At 29.5% G+C, this 13,981-nt stretch overlaps 2 protein-coding genes across 3 annotated transcripts in view; one reads left to right on the forward strand and one right to left on the reverse strand.

Moving 5' to 3' along the window:
• Positions 1-145: 145 nt before the first annotated feature.
• LOC116770340 (mitochondrial import receptor subunit TOM22 homolog) lies at positions 146-2,205 on the reverse strand. 2 transcript variants are annotated; one of them, XM_032661779.2, is made up of 5 exons: positions 2,110-2,205; positions 1,464-1,523; positions 1,293-1,390; positions 689-830; positions 146-564 (listed from the first exon to the last, which is right to left on the reverse strand). In XM_032661779.2, the coding sequence occupies exons 1-5, from the start codon at positions 2,155-2,157 to the stop codon at positions 499-501; spliced, it is 414 nt and encodes a 137-aa protein (XP_032517670.1). In that variant the 5' UTR covers positions 2,158-2,205; the 3' UTR covers positions 146-498. The 2 variants fall into 2 exon arrangements, with proteins under 2 accessions (XP_032517670.1, XP_032517669.1); XM_032661778.2 differs by lacking the exon at positions 2,110-2,205 and adding an exon at positions 1,592-1,852.
• A 325-nt stretch (positions 2,206-2,530) lies between these two features.
• The window catches only part of LOC116769923 (inositol hexakisphosphate kinase 1), a 32,679-nt gene continuing 21,228 nt past the window's right edge, over positions 2,531-13,981 (forward strand). Inside the window, exon 1 of the mRNA XM_061527651.1 lies at positions 2,531-2,816. The gene's annotated coding sequence lies outside the window, so the exon portion shown is untranslated. The remainder of the gene's footprint in view (positions 2,817-13,981) is intronic.

Consider the following 13,981-nt stretch of genomic DNA (forward strand, 5'->3'; position numbering starts at 1 on the left):
AATATATTTTTTTATAATATATATATCTGGCATTGATTTTATATATTTACCATGTTCATATGAACATATTAAAAGAAAAAAAAGAGCCATAAGTTTAATATCAGTTATGATTAAAAATAGGTCGAGTATAATTAAAAATTGAAAAAACATTTTAAAAAGATTTATTTCTTCTATTACATGTTTAACAAAAATTATATCTACAACTCAAAATAATATGTATACTCCAATCTATTGCCATTCAAACAAAGAAAGCCTTTTCATACCAAAAACTTTTTTTTGTCATATCTAACCTATATACTACTGACAAACAATTGAAAATGCATACAGATTCATGTTTGGTACAGCTGCCAAATCTCATCGATTTAAGTCAAAGTACCTATTTGAATTAAACTATTATTAAATCATATGTGGAAACATCAAAGAATATTCATTCACATGTTACATACTGATAACACGCATGTGTGTTCTAAATTATTTTATTTGGTACATATTCTATATTTATCGTGGCATCGGCGGCAATCCTGGCGTAGGTCCTGACATAGCAGTATTAGTACCCAGCAGTACCTAAAATAGAAAAAAAAAGATAATTAGACAACATTTGAGGATTTATGTAAACTCCCAGAAAATAAATTTAGTTTTTTCATAGTGACATCATTATTTTTGTCATGTTTATTATACTTTTATATACCTGTTTCTGTTGTGACTTTTGCATTTCTTCCACCTGCGCCCTCTCAACTTCAAATATGACGGGGGCAAAGAGAATGACCGAGGAGCTAGCAACCACCCACATGACAGAGCGAGATAGCTGGTATAGACTTTTTACTCCACTCCTACAACCAACAAATAGTAAAATATTTCATTTTCATAATAATAATTGATCATATAGAATAATTTGAGTCAGCAAAACAATTTTATGTCACTAGAACATTGAAGCTGTCCAAAACTAGTAATTTAAGATAAAGTTAAAAACCAATTTCTACAAATATTTTTTTATAGAGAAGCCCATTTGAAACCTTTAGGACAAAAAGATGATGTAATCAACTCACATTAATTTAAAAATGCTACTTTTAAGCTCATATTTTTTTTGTATCTGATACCATATAATAATAAATACGAGACCACAAAACTCGTCTAAATGTAAATTGTATCACAAGTTAAAATTATAATGACAATAATTATGTTTACTTGTTTATAAAATTCATGTATATTTTTATTTAGTTCCATACATGTAGGAGTATAAATAATACAGCTCCAAAATTTACAAGTAACAGACAGAAAAATTAATAACAAACCAAGTTTTGGTAGTAGCTGTGTATGTGCCATTGCGGACACATTCAGGGAACATTTCAGTTAGTCCCCATAACCTTTCTGATAAGGTTTCGTCTGGCTCCTAAAACATTTTAAAATATTATTTTACAACCCACTCGGCACATACATATATACTTTATATTATCTTCACATACATCGTCGTACTCTTTAAGAGTGATGTATGGCGGAGTACCAGCAGTTGGTGAAGTTCCCACCTGAAAAAAAACTATGTTTTATATATTGTCACTAAAAGCACTAATTTTGTTCCTTTCATCAGACGAACCTGTACAGGTACAGGTGTTATAAAGGAAATATCCTCAGGTCTACGTTCTGGTGTATCGTCTTTGCTCGCGGTTAAGGACTCCATTCCACTATCACTTTGGTCCGCGTCGGATAAATCCATAAGCATGTTATCAATATATTTAAAAAAGTGAAGAAAATCTGCGTTTCTATTTTACCACAAATCCACCTCGTGCAATAATGATATACGACAATCAGTACCGACCAAAAATGAAAATCCTTTCATTCCCAAATCCGAAAATTTTACAGATTATAGCCTATTCTCCATAGACAAAATTACAGAATAAAAACAATACTTGCCGTGGTTAAAAACTAATATTCAATTTAATACAAAAAATATTAAAAATATAATTTACAACATATTATTTTAATCATTTTGTTATATTAAATTAATTGTAGGTAGTTAATACTAATTGCCAGAATTTTAAACATTATTAGAAATATGTGAAAAATCGACAACTATTATTAAAGTACTGAAATAAATTACTTATTTTAACATACTTGGCATTCATCTGGTGAGGTGCAGCCGCAATGGTTGTCTAAAGACATGTTAATTGTGCATTATAAATAATACATTAAAATAAATTGAAGGGAAAAAAATACATGATAATGATACTATGACATATAATTTTCTTTCTTTTAAATGTATTTTTTATTAATTTAAAGAAGGTTATACAAAATTATTTACATTTTTCTTTAATTGAGTAAATTTATTACTTTATATTTAAAAATAGTTCTTCATATTAATCTAGATATATATCTACTATATATTAATATTAATTGGTTTTACAATTTTTTATTTTGATATTATTGATTTTTATAAAATTTAATCTATCTTATGTTTCTCTGTATATAATTAAACTTCCGGTTTAAAAGTCATTGAAATTGTGACAGTAGATATTTTCATAAATTGACATCTGGTTGTCTTAAATTATTTTTCTGGAACAGTTTCTAGATTCGTGGAATTATAATAGTTTTTATTTAGAATAGAACAAATTAATTTATTAAAGCAACAAAATTATATGTAAAATCTAATTGCAATAATATATTGTGCTGGCTTACATTCAAATTCAAATTTTAATTGACATGTAAAATAGTGCAGTGCTACGTTAATTTTTTTTTTTAATAAATGGTTGCTGTCTCCAATCTACCATAACGAAGTTTGTGTTTCGTTTTCTAAAATCACAAGAATTTAACAAGAACTAAAGGTGAGTGTTTAACTTTTTTTTATTAAGTACTTTTTACAATATATGAATTTTGAATTACATTACATATTATAGTTAAAACATTGTAAATTATCAAAGTAAACAAAGGTATGAAGGTTCTTGTACCCATTATTGAAATAAAAAAAGGTAAATTTTAATAAGGTAATATTGAATATTACTCACTGAGGGAGTGCTTAAATTCTTGTTAGCATACATGTTGTCCTTGAACAATAACTTCTTGTTTTAAATAATAGGTATATATTTATACAATAATATTAAGATCGATTATCAATAGCAAATATAATATAATAAATTTTTAACTTATTGTATATGTTGTTATAACATTCAAACATTTATTTGTTTATTTATGATGTTTTTACTTCAATATGATTCATTGGAGCATATCAGACTCTTTGTCTACAGTTAATGACATTAAGTTTCTAGATAAATGGGTTCCAACAATATACATTGTCTTAGTTCAAGGTTCTTGGTCAGGTGTTGTTTGAATATTCTATTGGCGACTTTATATCAAATGAAGAATATGTTTTGGATGTTGCTAACATGTCTATTTAACAATTGTTTGTATTCTAAGTAATATTTATTTAGTGATATTTGAGTTTAAATAAACAGTGTGGTAGATGATAACAAAATTTTCTGGTATTTTTTACTTTTAAAGACACTTTTTTGGCAATGGCAATGTTTTTCATATAACACAATGAAGTTTTTTTTTTTATTTGGTTCATTTAATTACTTATTGGTGCATGTTTGACACGAATAAAGGTCACAAGAATAGAAATTGAATTAACTTATTTATTTTATGAAAGAGACTGGTTTGTGTTATTATAAGAGCATTATTACCATATGGACAAATCTTCTAACAAAACATTATTAGCTCTAATCCTAAACTTTATCTGTTATAACATGACATGAGGCTTCATCGACTTCAAAAAATTATTGTCTGTATGGGGGATTCATTCTAAGTGGATAATAGTTGACTGTAAGCCTTTTAGTACTTAAGAGCTCACTAATCTTATGCAAGCTGGAATTGTTAAGTATTTCAAACATAAATAGATAAATATATTCATTTGTTTTTAAATTTACTGAATCAAAAGAGGTTTGTTACATTCGTACTTATATATTCTTAGGTGGTCTAAAATATAGTATAACATAAATTTTTTTAGTATCTTGTGAGTATTGAGTGTTTATTTGAGTACATATTAAAATTATGGTGGAGCATTTTCATGTTCAAAGCTCATTAAGTTTTGTGTCCTGTAACAGAGACCATGAATTTAGAAAAAAAAAAACAAAAAGTCAAATCTCTGTTTATGTAATCTGTTAAATAAATATAGCTAATACAAAGTATTGTTACATACATTATACTTTAATATAAAAATCATGTGATTTATTTGTTAGGTATTCAGTAAAATGTATGTTAGGTTAATATTATATTGGTTTATTTCTTTGTGTGAATATAATTTACATTATTGGAGATGTTGTCATGTAATGGAATCACATGGGTATTTGTCATCTAGTCATGTGCTCAGCTAATGGATTCAGTGATTCAGTAATTTTATCTTTAACCTTTAACCATCATATAAATATCTGATTCCAACCCGATCGGATCTATATCGGCCAGTTCATACTGCTCCTGTCGAAGAATGAGTCGTCATGATATGTGATTTATTGCGAAACATCTGTGTTCAATTTTGTACTCTATGTTGTGTGCCACTAGGATGTTTTTGTTTAATATATATATTTACTTACATAACCAGCTTTTGGTTTTACCATTACTACATTAATGGTGTTATATTGGTAAAAACATTACTGCGTATTGACCAATCAACAAAACGAGATTAAATATCATCAAATGGGATGTAATTTTAAGTGGCATACTGCCAAAGTTCATACATTCCTGTGCATTGTGCTGTACATGTGGTTTTAATATCATAAAGTTGTGTGTATTTTTTGTTTATCATTCAAAAGTTTGTTCCCTAAGGTTAAGTTCAGGGTTGAATTCAAAACAAGCAATGCTTCAAGCTTGACATTGTCATTTATTTCTTTATCAATGATTTGTTTTTTTTTTCATTTCCTTGTGACCTCACAAAGAGGAAACATGAGTTCTTTGTAGTGTCCTTGTCATGATGTGTCTGCTTGTTGTCATTTATCACAGTCATGGAGCCGTCTGGTCTGAACCAAATGTTATTGGTTTGAACTAATTTGAGGAATGATTATAATTGATGTTTCATTAAGGTACATTTATTTATGACATTTAGAGCTTTTTATACTCCACACTTCTTAAGAGACAAAATTATTACTGTACCATCCTTGGTAATTAGTGAACTGACTTGGATTCAATATCTAAATTAAATTCCTAATATTTTTTAAAGAATAACTAAAATTTATATTTAAAAAACTACTAATAAATTGTATGTAATTAAATGATTATAGCAGTACTATACTATGCAAGCACTTAGTCATGTAATGATAGACAAAAATACCTTACATAATTTGGGCAACGAGTTTTTACTCTTATACTCCTTGGCCAATATTAAACAAACATATCTAAGAGCCACCTTAAGGATACTGGCCTATAATAAAAAAAAAATTGAGGGCTACCACGCCACAAACAGATACACATATACACACACAGACAAGGAAGTTGACGTCAAAGTTATAAAAAACCAAAAAATTGGCTCGGGGCTTGAGAACGAAGACAAACGCAAAACTATATTTAAAGAAACCTAATATTAATATCTTTAAAATTTGAGACCTTTAAAAGATATAAATGCCATTATTAAAACAAATATGTACACATATCTGTTGAATACATAAAAGTCATTTTTGGAGTCTAGACCTTAGCAACTAATCTGTTATGTCTTTAAGACACAACAATCAACGTCATCTGCCAATCATGTGTCATGCGTCTGCAAGGGTTGATAATATCGTATATGTTTAAGTTAACTGAGGTATTTTATTCGACAAAAGGAATGTGTTTCGGTTGCGTTCTATGTATGTTTCTGTTAAACCCATTTCATATCGATTCAATAATTTCCGTTGATCTTAAAATTTTTAATATAATTTTGCAGTGCGCTTGATTGTCATTCATGAAATTAAGCTGACTTTGGTAAAGGCACTATCAGTAATAAGAATTCACTCTTGCCTTGGAGGCGACCTTGAAACAATGTCGCGTTTGTATCGTTTTAAGTCAATGTAACTTAAAATTTTGATATATTGTCGCCGAGCATTTAATTTTTTTTTTTTTTGGGTCTCTAAAAATGTAGATGGTTTAAATTTTAACAATTATGTTATTTAAATATTATCGTTTCGATCGTCAAAACGTCGGTGTGTTTAGTAAATACTAAATGCGGACCGTACCTAATGTCGGCTATGTCAATGCGTTTGACATTACATTAACCTTTCCGTACACAGTGAACAAACTATTCGCGCGGTATGTAATGTTTATATTGTTGTTTGTAAATAATATATTGCAATACTTGACGTGATTTGCATCAGCCGTTATAATATATTAAAAAAAAACAAACTGTATATACTTTATTGGTTATATACTCGATGTAATAAATAATATTTAAGATCTCATATATCGGTTTATGACATTTTATATCGTACGATATTTTTATATCACTATGAATCATTGTCGAATGTCTGTAAACAAATTCACTTGGTTAGATACAAATAATAATAGGTACTACGGAAATTCCGATCAATCGATACTATGATTTAATTTGCTTTATGATAGAGTTGATTATTGAATAAACCATTCCATGCCCTTAAATTATATAAACTGATTTTTTTTTAAATGATATTGTTATATTGGAGGTTTTCGTAAGAAATATGTCTGCTTGTTAATGTCACCTCTCTTCCTTTTTGCTTATTTTTATATATTCATTCGTAAAAAAATCCAAGTGACAAAAAAATTCAAAGACTAACAGATATTATATTCTCAAAAGATTCTTTCATGTACATTTCATTGTTTAGGATATATTTAAATTATTTAAAAAAGTCGCTTTATTAAATTCGTCTAAATTATATAAAGGCTTAAGGGAATGATCAATCACTGGGTTTTACTTTTTTGTCATAAAATTGTTTTATTTTTATATTCTACTTGTCTGAAACCATGTCTTAATATTGTTGCCTTTTGTTTGCATGTGATTTTTTATTTTTTATTTAAATCATATCTGAAAATATAAAATAATTTTTTAGTAGGTTTTAACTTGAATTAATAATATTTCTTGTTAGCGCATGACTTAATCGTATGCTATTTATTTTTCTTTGGTTACATATTTACTAAAATTGGTTGTTCGTTAAGTCATTTTTTTCGGGAAAAGAAATAAACAAAATAATTAATTGGAAAATTTTATACGTTATATTAAGTTACGATATTTTTTATTAAATATTAAAATTGCACCTAATACTTGTTTTGCATTGTTGAACCCAAAAACTACGGCAACAATGTTCTTACACAGAAATATAATTAGATACGATTATAAAGATGACTGGTTGAAAAATTTTAAAAATGTCCTTGTTCAGTATGCTTAGTACGAGGTGGCACACTGCATTCGAGGAGTTCCTCGTTTCTTATTTAATATGAGAGTTGAAGTTTTATATAAAGTCTTTTCAATAAATTATTATTATTTTGTTATTTATAATTATATTCCATTATAATATAGAAAAAACATTTCATTTCTATTGTAGAGGTGAGATATTGAAGACGTTAATTCAGTTATTTGTCATAATTAAATATAATCACAGTGGTTGTTTGTTTAGAGAATATAGATTTATGATCTCCATTATTTCATATTAATAAGAAAAATGCACTTGTCTCTTTATGAGCCAATATAAAATACTGTATATAGTAGTAAACGCTTGTCATAGATAATTAATTTACTAAATGTCTTCATGGCACAGACGTATATACATATGCTATTGTTTTTTATTGAAAATTACTTTGATACACGTGTATAGTTGCTCGTTATGGCAATTAAATCAGCACTGCAATGTCATGACAAATGACTCTACCACTTTGTGGACTCCAGCAGGTGTACGGGATTCATTACTTTCATATAAAGCAAAAGATAATTACTATTCTAGGCATTCTACAAATAGTTGTAGACCATAGGGTCTGCTATGGATAACAGGACATCCATCCAAACATAAATAACAACTTGTAATAAAGAACATATCCCGTGCATAGAGGCCGTTCAAGTATTACGTAAGCATATTTATTACAATTGTTTACCCCCCCCATCCCCCTTGTCAGCAAAAGTAAGCAAAGCTCTAACCCCCTCCCCCCATGCTTACGTAAACATTTTCAATTTCTGTATTTTTTTTTTATATTATAATAATTATAATTTTAAAAATAAGAAGATAGATTTAGGAAAAAGAATAGATTTTATTGATACAGTGTTCAATATAGAGAAAGGTCCAAAAATATTATAATCTTACAAACATAACAAACTTATTTAATTTTTGGTACACTCATGAAATTCAAATTAACAATCTTCAGTCCATGATACCTGTTTGCATGATTCTAAGTTTTCGATGACATTCGATTGCTTGGATTGCAGCTCAGTATTGTGAGTCTGCTCCCTTTCATCCAATTTTGGAATGTCTACGTCGTTACCATCGAGCCATTCAACATCATGGTGCTCTAAATTTTGAATAATGCACATCAGTTCATTAGCACGACGAGCAGCGACTCTCACAGGTCTTACTTTCCTATCAGTGTGCGTGTTTACTTTTTTATGGCTCTCCTCGATGTGACGATTTAGTGACTTGACAGAAGAATGATATAGAGCTTGAACGAAGTCAATAGTCTACTCGCTATAGTATCCAAACGAAACAATTCACTGACAGAGGAAATTACGACAAGTGAATAGCGCGCGGTAATTCCCCTTCTCGGTTCTAAAGCGAGTGCCTAAACGTCTGCATTTTTTGCGGGAATCCCCGAAAATGCGTTTTGTTTTCAAGCTAAGACAATGTGAGGGTTCCCATTCGGTAAAAGGGTAAATAACTACCGATGACGTAATCATCATCTAGACTCCCCTACCCCCCATGTCATCCAAAATAAGCAAAGCAAAGAACCCCCCGCCCGCCCATAGTGCTTACGTAATACTTGAACGGCCCCATAGTGTTAAAATTGAGCTCCATAATAGACTCCCAAGAAAAAAACCGCCAACCGAAGTCGCGGTACGATTTGAATATATTTTTCAAATATGAATCTTTCTTAAACATAACCTATTATGATGTCTTCTTCAAATAAAACTTTATCCTTACTAGTGGTTTAAAATTTCAAACTGAATACAGATGATCTGTCGTTTTTCGTTTATAATTTTTCGCATACCATAGCATCAATGTAAAAACTGGGCAGTGTCTTTATTCGTTCCGATGACGGTGAAACCTATGGTAATACTGTTATCTAGTGCAAGGTAACTTGTAAATATTTGTTTTGGCTCGATTTACCTAAAGTTGCTTAAACACAGTTATCTTTAATGAGATCTAAGATTTTCGCGAGTATTCATTTAAATGAAACTAGTATTATTCGGATTTACTACGCGGATTTTATTATTTAAAAACTACATAATCCCGACGTTTCGGTTACTTTGCAGCAACCGTGATCACACCTCGTCTGCCCGTGATCACGGTTGCTGCAAAGTAACCGAAACGTCGGGATTATGTAGTTTTTAAATAATAAAATCCGCGCAGTAAATCCGAATAACACAGTTATCTTTGCTCCAATTTAATTCACTCATGACTAATTCCTTATTATTTTTACGTAATTTTTAATGCGGATTCCCTCGTGATCAGTCCATTGATCATAAAAGCGACATCAATAATTTTCGATATAATAGCAAGATTGTATATTAATATTTATTTAACACGGAAATCAGTTTTTCATTATTTATTTAATTATAAATTTCTATTGGATTTTATATTTTCTCGATGTTCTCCTAGTCGTCTTTCCCTCTATATAAATTTTCTATAATTACCCAACACAACATTAATAATTAATTTTTATTCATTAAAAGCAAATATCTATTTAAAAAAAATCCTCTCGGCTGAGAATATTAACTACTAATAGCAATCAAATTATATATGTATGTGGAATGTAAATTTTTCTTTGTAACAATTAAAAGATTTACTGTAACTACATGTGGCCTAACTCTATACTTGAATTTAATTAATTATTTGAACTTCATTATCAGAATCGATATCTCATATTTGACATTTAGTGGCAAAAAATCGAGGAATCGTCACGAATTGTCGTATACTTATATGTGTGTGTCAAAGTCATGGTAGTGTGTGTAATTTTAAATAATATACCGTATCTTACACACACACACATACACACAAATATTTATTTAAATAAATCTCAATGTATTTTTTCTCCATGTAAACTTTGTATTTGTAAACTGTTCATCTGCTGCGTAATTTTCATATGAAGATTTACCCAGTTTTCGCTTCACGTTGGTCATTTATTGAAATATTCGATCAAATTGTTGCTGGACGAATAACTAAATAATAAATTCATCCTGAATGTGTAATTTATACGTGAACCGGCTATTTATTTCGGCTGCGACACGACATTTAAGATGAAGTGCACCATTTCCGTCATTATCACTTATTGTTAGATCAGCACCCTGGCGCCCGGTTCGCTGTTTATCGCTTGTATCTGGACGACAGCCAGTTTCTTTCCGACACTGAACTATTGATAGTGTATGGAAGAAAGTCAAAGTTCGACAGCACGATTTGATGTTTCAAGACGCTACAATTATATAAAAACTATTTGGAATCTATTTTGTTTGAAATACTAGAGCCATGGACTATAATAATTGTTGCATTGATTTATGTCTCTGGCCTTACAAAAAATCTGTACCGTCACACTACGTAAGTAACGTTCCTAGTTTTCCATTCATAAATCTCTGTCACTCTATAGTATTAAGGATTAAAAAACCGGTGACGCTTCTTCTGTAGTTTTTTTTGCTAAGCGTATAGTGATTTTGTGTTTTATAAAAGTATTTTCGCCTAAAGATTCTGTGTCATGTGGAAAGGAGAGTCCGTATGTTATTTATATTATTAAATAGAAAAGTTTTGATAATATTTGGTTAATATTTTGCAATCATCGTCTGCGCGATGTTTACTTCGAGTAATAATATTATTTCAGCTGCTCTGAGCAATGTGAACGAAATTTGAACATCGTCTCGTAAACATAACACAATTCTTGTTAATAATAATTGTCGTAAAATTTCGTACATCTTATTTTTACCGAATAAAATGTTTAGTTTTTCATTACATTCGCAACATTTTTTTTATGTATCAGCCAGTAACAGGGTGTTCTATTTTCTATTACAAATAATACATTACAATTTTTAATATAAAACACAAAAAAATTTATAAGAATGATTTGATATGAGAATGTGTGACAAAAAAAAAAATGTTTTTATGTGGCCATTTAATGCAACGGTCGAAATTTTAATTTAATTCAATCTACCTTTCAATGCCATCAGTCATAGCCCGAGTTACCCATCAAGGAATAATCCCGAGACGGATGAAGCGGTGACAAAAATATGTTCAGATTCTTTTGTAACACGAGATATTTATGAGAGAGAAGGAACAGGGTTAATACCGACACCAAATTAATGGACTTACAGCAAGAAGGTCAAGTACGTTACAACCTCATTCGAGCTAACTGCGAGAGATCGCAGAGGATTCCCTTTTATATATCGTTCACCAAATCAACGATATTCTTAGGTATATATTGGCCAAAGATTTTTATTAAAATATGTATATTTTGTCCGTCCCGTTACAACACAACACATCACCTCATAACCCATTTAAACTATTTCTATTAAATAGGTTATGAACATATAGTTTTGTGTTTTAAAGCAACTTATATAACAGCCTATCATTATAATTGGCTTCAAAACTGTAAATAATGTAAGTCTGAGTTTCAATCACGTTAGTTTCCGTAATAGCTATTGTGTTGTAAAAATAAATTACGTTTCGTTCGTAAATTGATTGTTTAGTTTGATGTCATCACTAACTGAGACATTGTTAGTGCTGGTTGAGTTACGGGATTCCTGAGGCACTAAAAATAACAGGCTTATATTATCCTTAATGACATATTGATGTATGAAAAATAGTTCTTTTCGAGTACATTTTCATACTTTTTTCTATAAATTATAATATTTACAGTAAACATTTCAAAAGTTATACGCTCTTTTGTACTATTTCATAATCTTATTTCGTGTATCTGCTAGCAAATTGAGTGCAAAAAAGTCGAAACTTTATGTCTAAAATCGATAATATTGGTTTATTTTAACATAAATAATTATATTTTATGTATATATATATATGTACATTACTTCAAGTATATATATATATATATATATATATATATATATATATATATATATATACATATATATATATATATATACATATATATATATATATATATAAAATTTACTATAATATGTATATATACAAGAAGTTTTGAATAATTCAATATTACTTAAATATCACTATATTAATAATGTCTGTCAGAAAACTCACCATTAATGGTTGTAAACTGGCGTGGCGTCGCGTAGGCTGGGTTTATATAGCAGTGTGACGTCACACGCGCCCTGTCGGCCTACGCATCGTCCAAGGCCTCGGACGTAGGCCCACCCTTCAACTACAGCATTGACATTGATTAGGGACCAAGGCCTCATGACATTATATGGCATTAGTGTCTAGTTGTACATCTGATTGATAAGATTAAATTTTATATGTAATCGTTTAAACTATATGCTTTGTATTGTGACTTTGTTTGTCGTTGAAATCTATTGAGTATCTAATATATCTGTAATCCTTATGTTTCAGATGTATGTAACGCAATGCGGTACCCTTAGTAGTAGAGGCATTGTATTTGACTGAACGTGATTTATTTCAATGACCACGTTAAGTGCTATTGCTATGGACCTGTACTCTATTTATAATTTATGAATTTTATTAAATATTATGGCGGGCGTTGGACTTAACTGAATGCCTTTAAATGACTTTTTGATTATAATAAAGCCTCATTTCTTGAGAATTTATTCATAAAGTAGTCACATGTCTTGGATTTTGAGATGACAGTTTTGTTATATTAAGGTGTTTTATTTTGATATAACTTCTTGAAATATATGTTTTTTAAATTGATATCAATCAAATCTAGGGTTGCGATTAAACTTAATGAATATTTGTTAATTTTAAGTCTAATCGAATTTAATAACGCAACACTTCAAGTTACACGTGTTTTGAAATCGTTGTACAATCGTTGTACTTTGTATTACGTTACGAAAATTCAGTATGTCTATAATGAATACTATAGCTGGCTTTTTGCCAAATATATATATAAATATAATATATTTAATATATCCAATAATGTCTTCGTTTCCGCGTTGTGTATTTATTTGTATTGGAATTCGCGTGATCCGGCCAAATTCAATATTTACGTGCATTATTTATAAGTACAGTAAGCTTACCTCAGGTCCGCATCGTTACACACCATACGTAGCGTTATTAGTTTATCGTCCATTCAGCATCACATTTTATATAATTAAATTAGGCTATTGTATGTGAAACGGGAGACGGTTCGTACGCAGTGTGACGATACAAACTTGTGTTAAGCATACAGAGATCTTTGAGTTTTTTTTATATATAGTTTTTATTATATGAATCACTTGCTATAAATATTTTCGCGATGTTATTTACGCTGCCATGAAATATATTTTCTATAATACGTGCTAAAGTGAATTCTTCTCTGAATATTATTCGAGCGTCGAACATTTTTTTCGTTATTTTTATGTATCTTGTATGTTATTTTGAATTTTTTTTATTACACTTTTATTATTTTTTATTGCAATAAAAAACGGCAACCCCGTTTTATAATGCCGTAAGAATATATGTCAAGTTTTGTTTATGGAGGACGTTAAGGAATCTCGGGTCGACGGTCTTAACGTGGATACAATGAAGTGTTTTGATAAAAACCATTTATAGCCCTGTTTGTAATCTCATTCAGATAAGTCGAAGTACATATAATAAATTTATTCTGACGTATTACAATAACAGCTGGTTTACATTGTTGTATACAAATTTAATACATCATATGATCCAAATACGTTAAG

This window comes from Danaus plexippus, assembly GCF_018135715.1.
Source record: "Danaus plexippus chromosome 13 unlocalized genomic scaffold, MEX_DaPlex mxdp_15, whole genome shotgun sequence".
Taxonomy (NCBI): Eukaryota; Metazoa; Arthropoda; class Insecta; order Lepidoptera; family Nymphalidae; genus Danaus; species Danaus plexippus.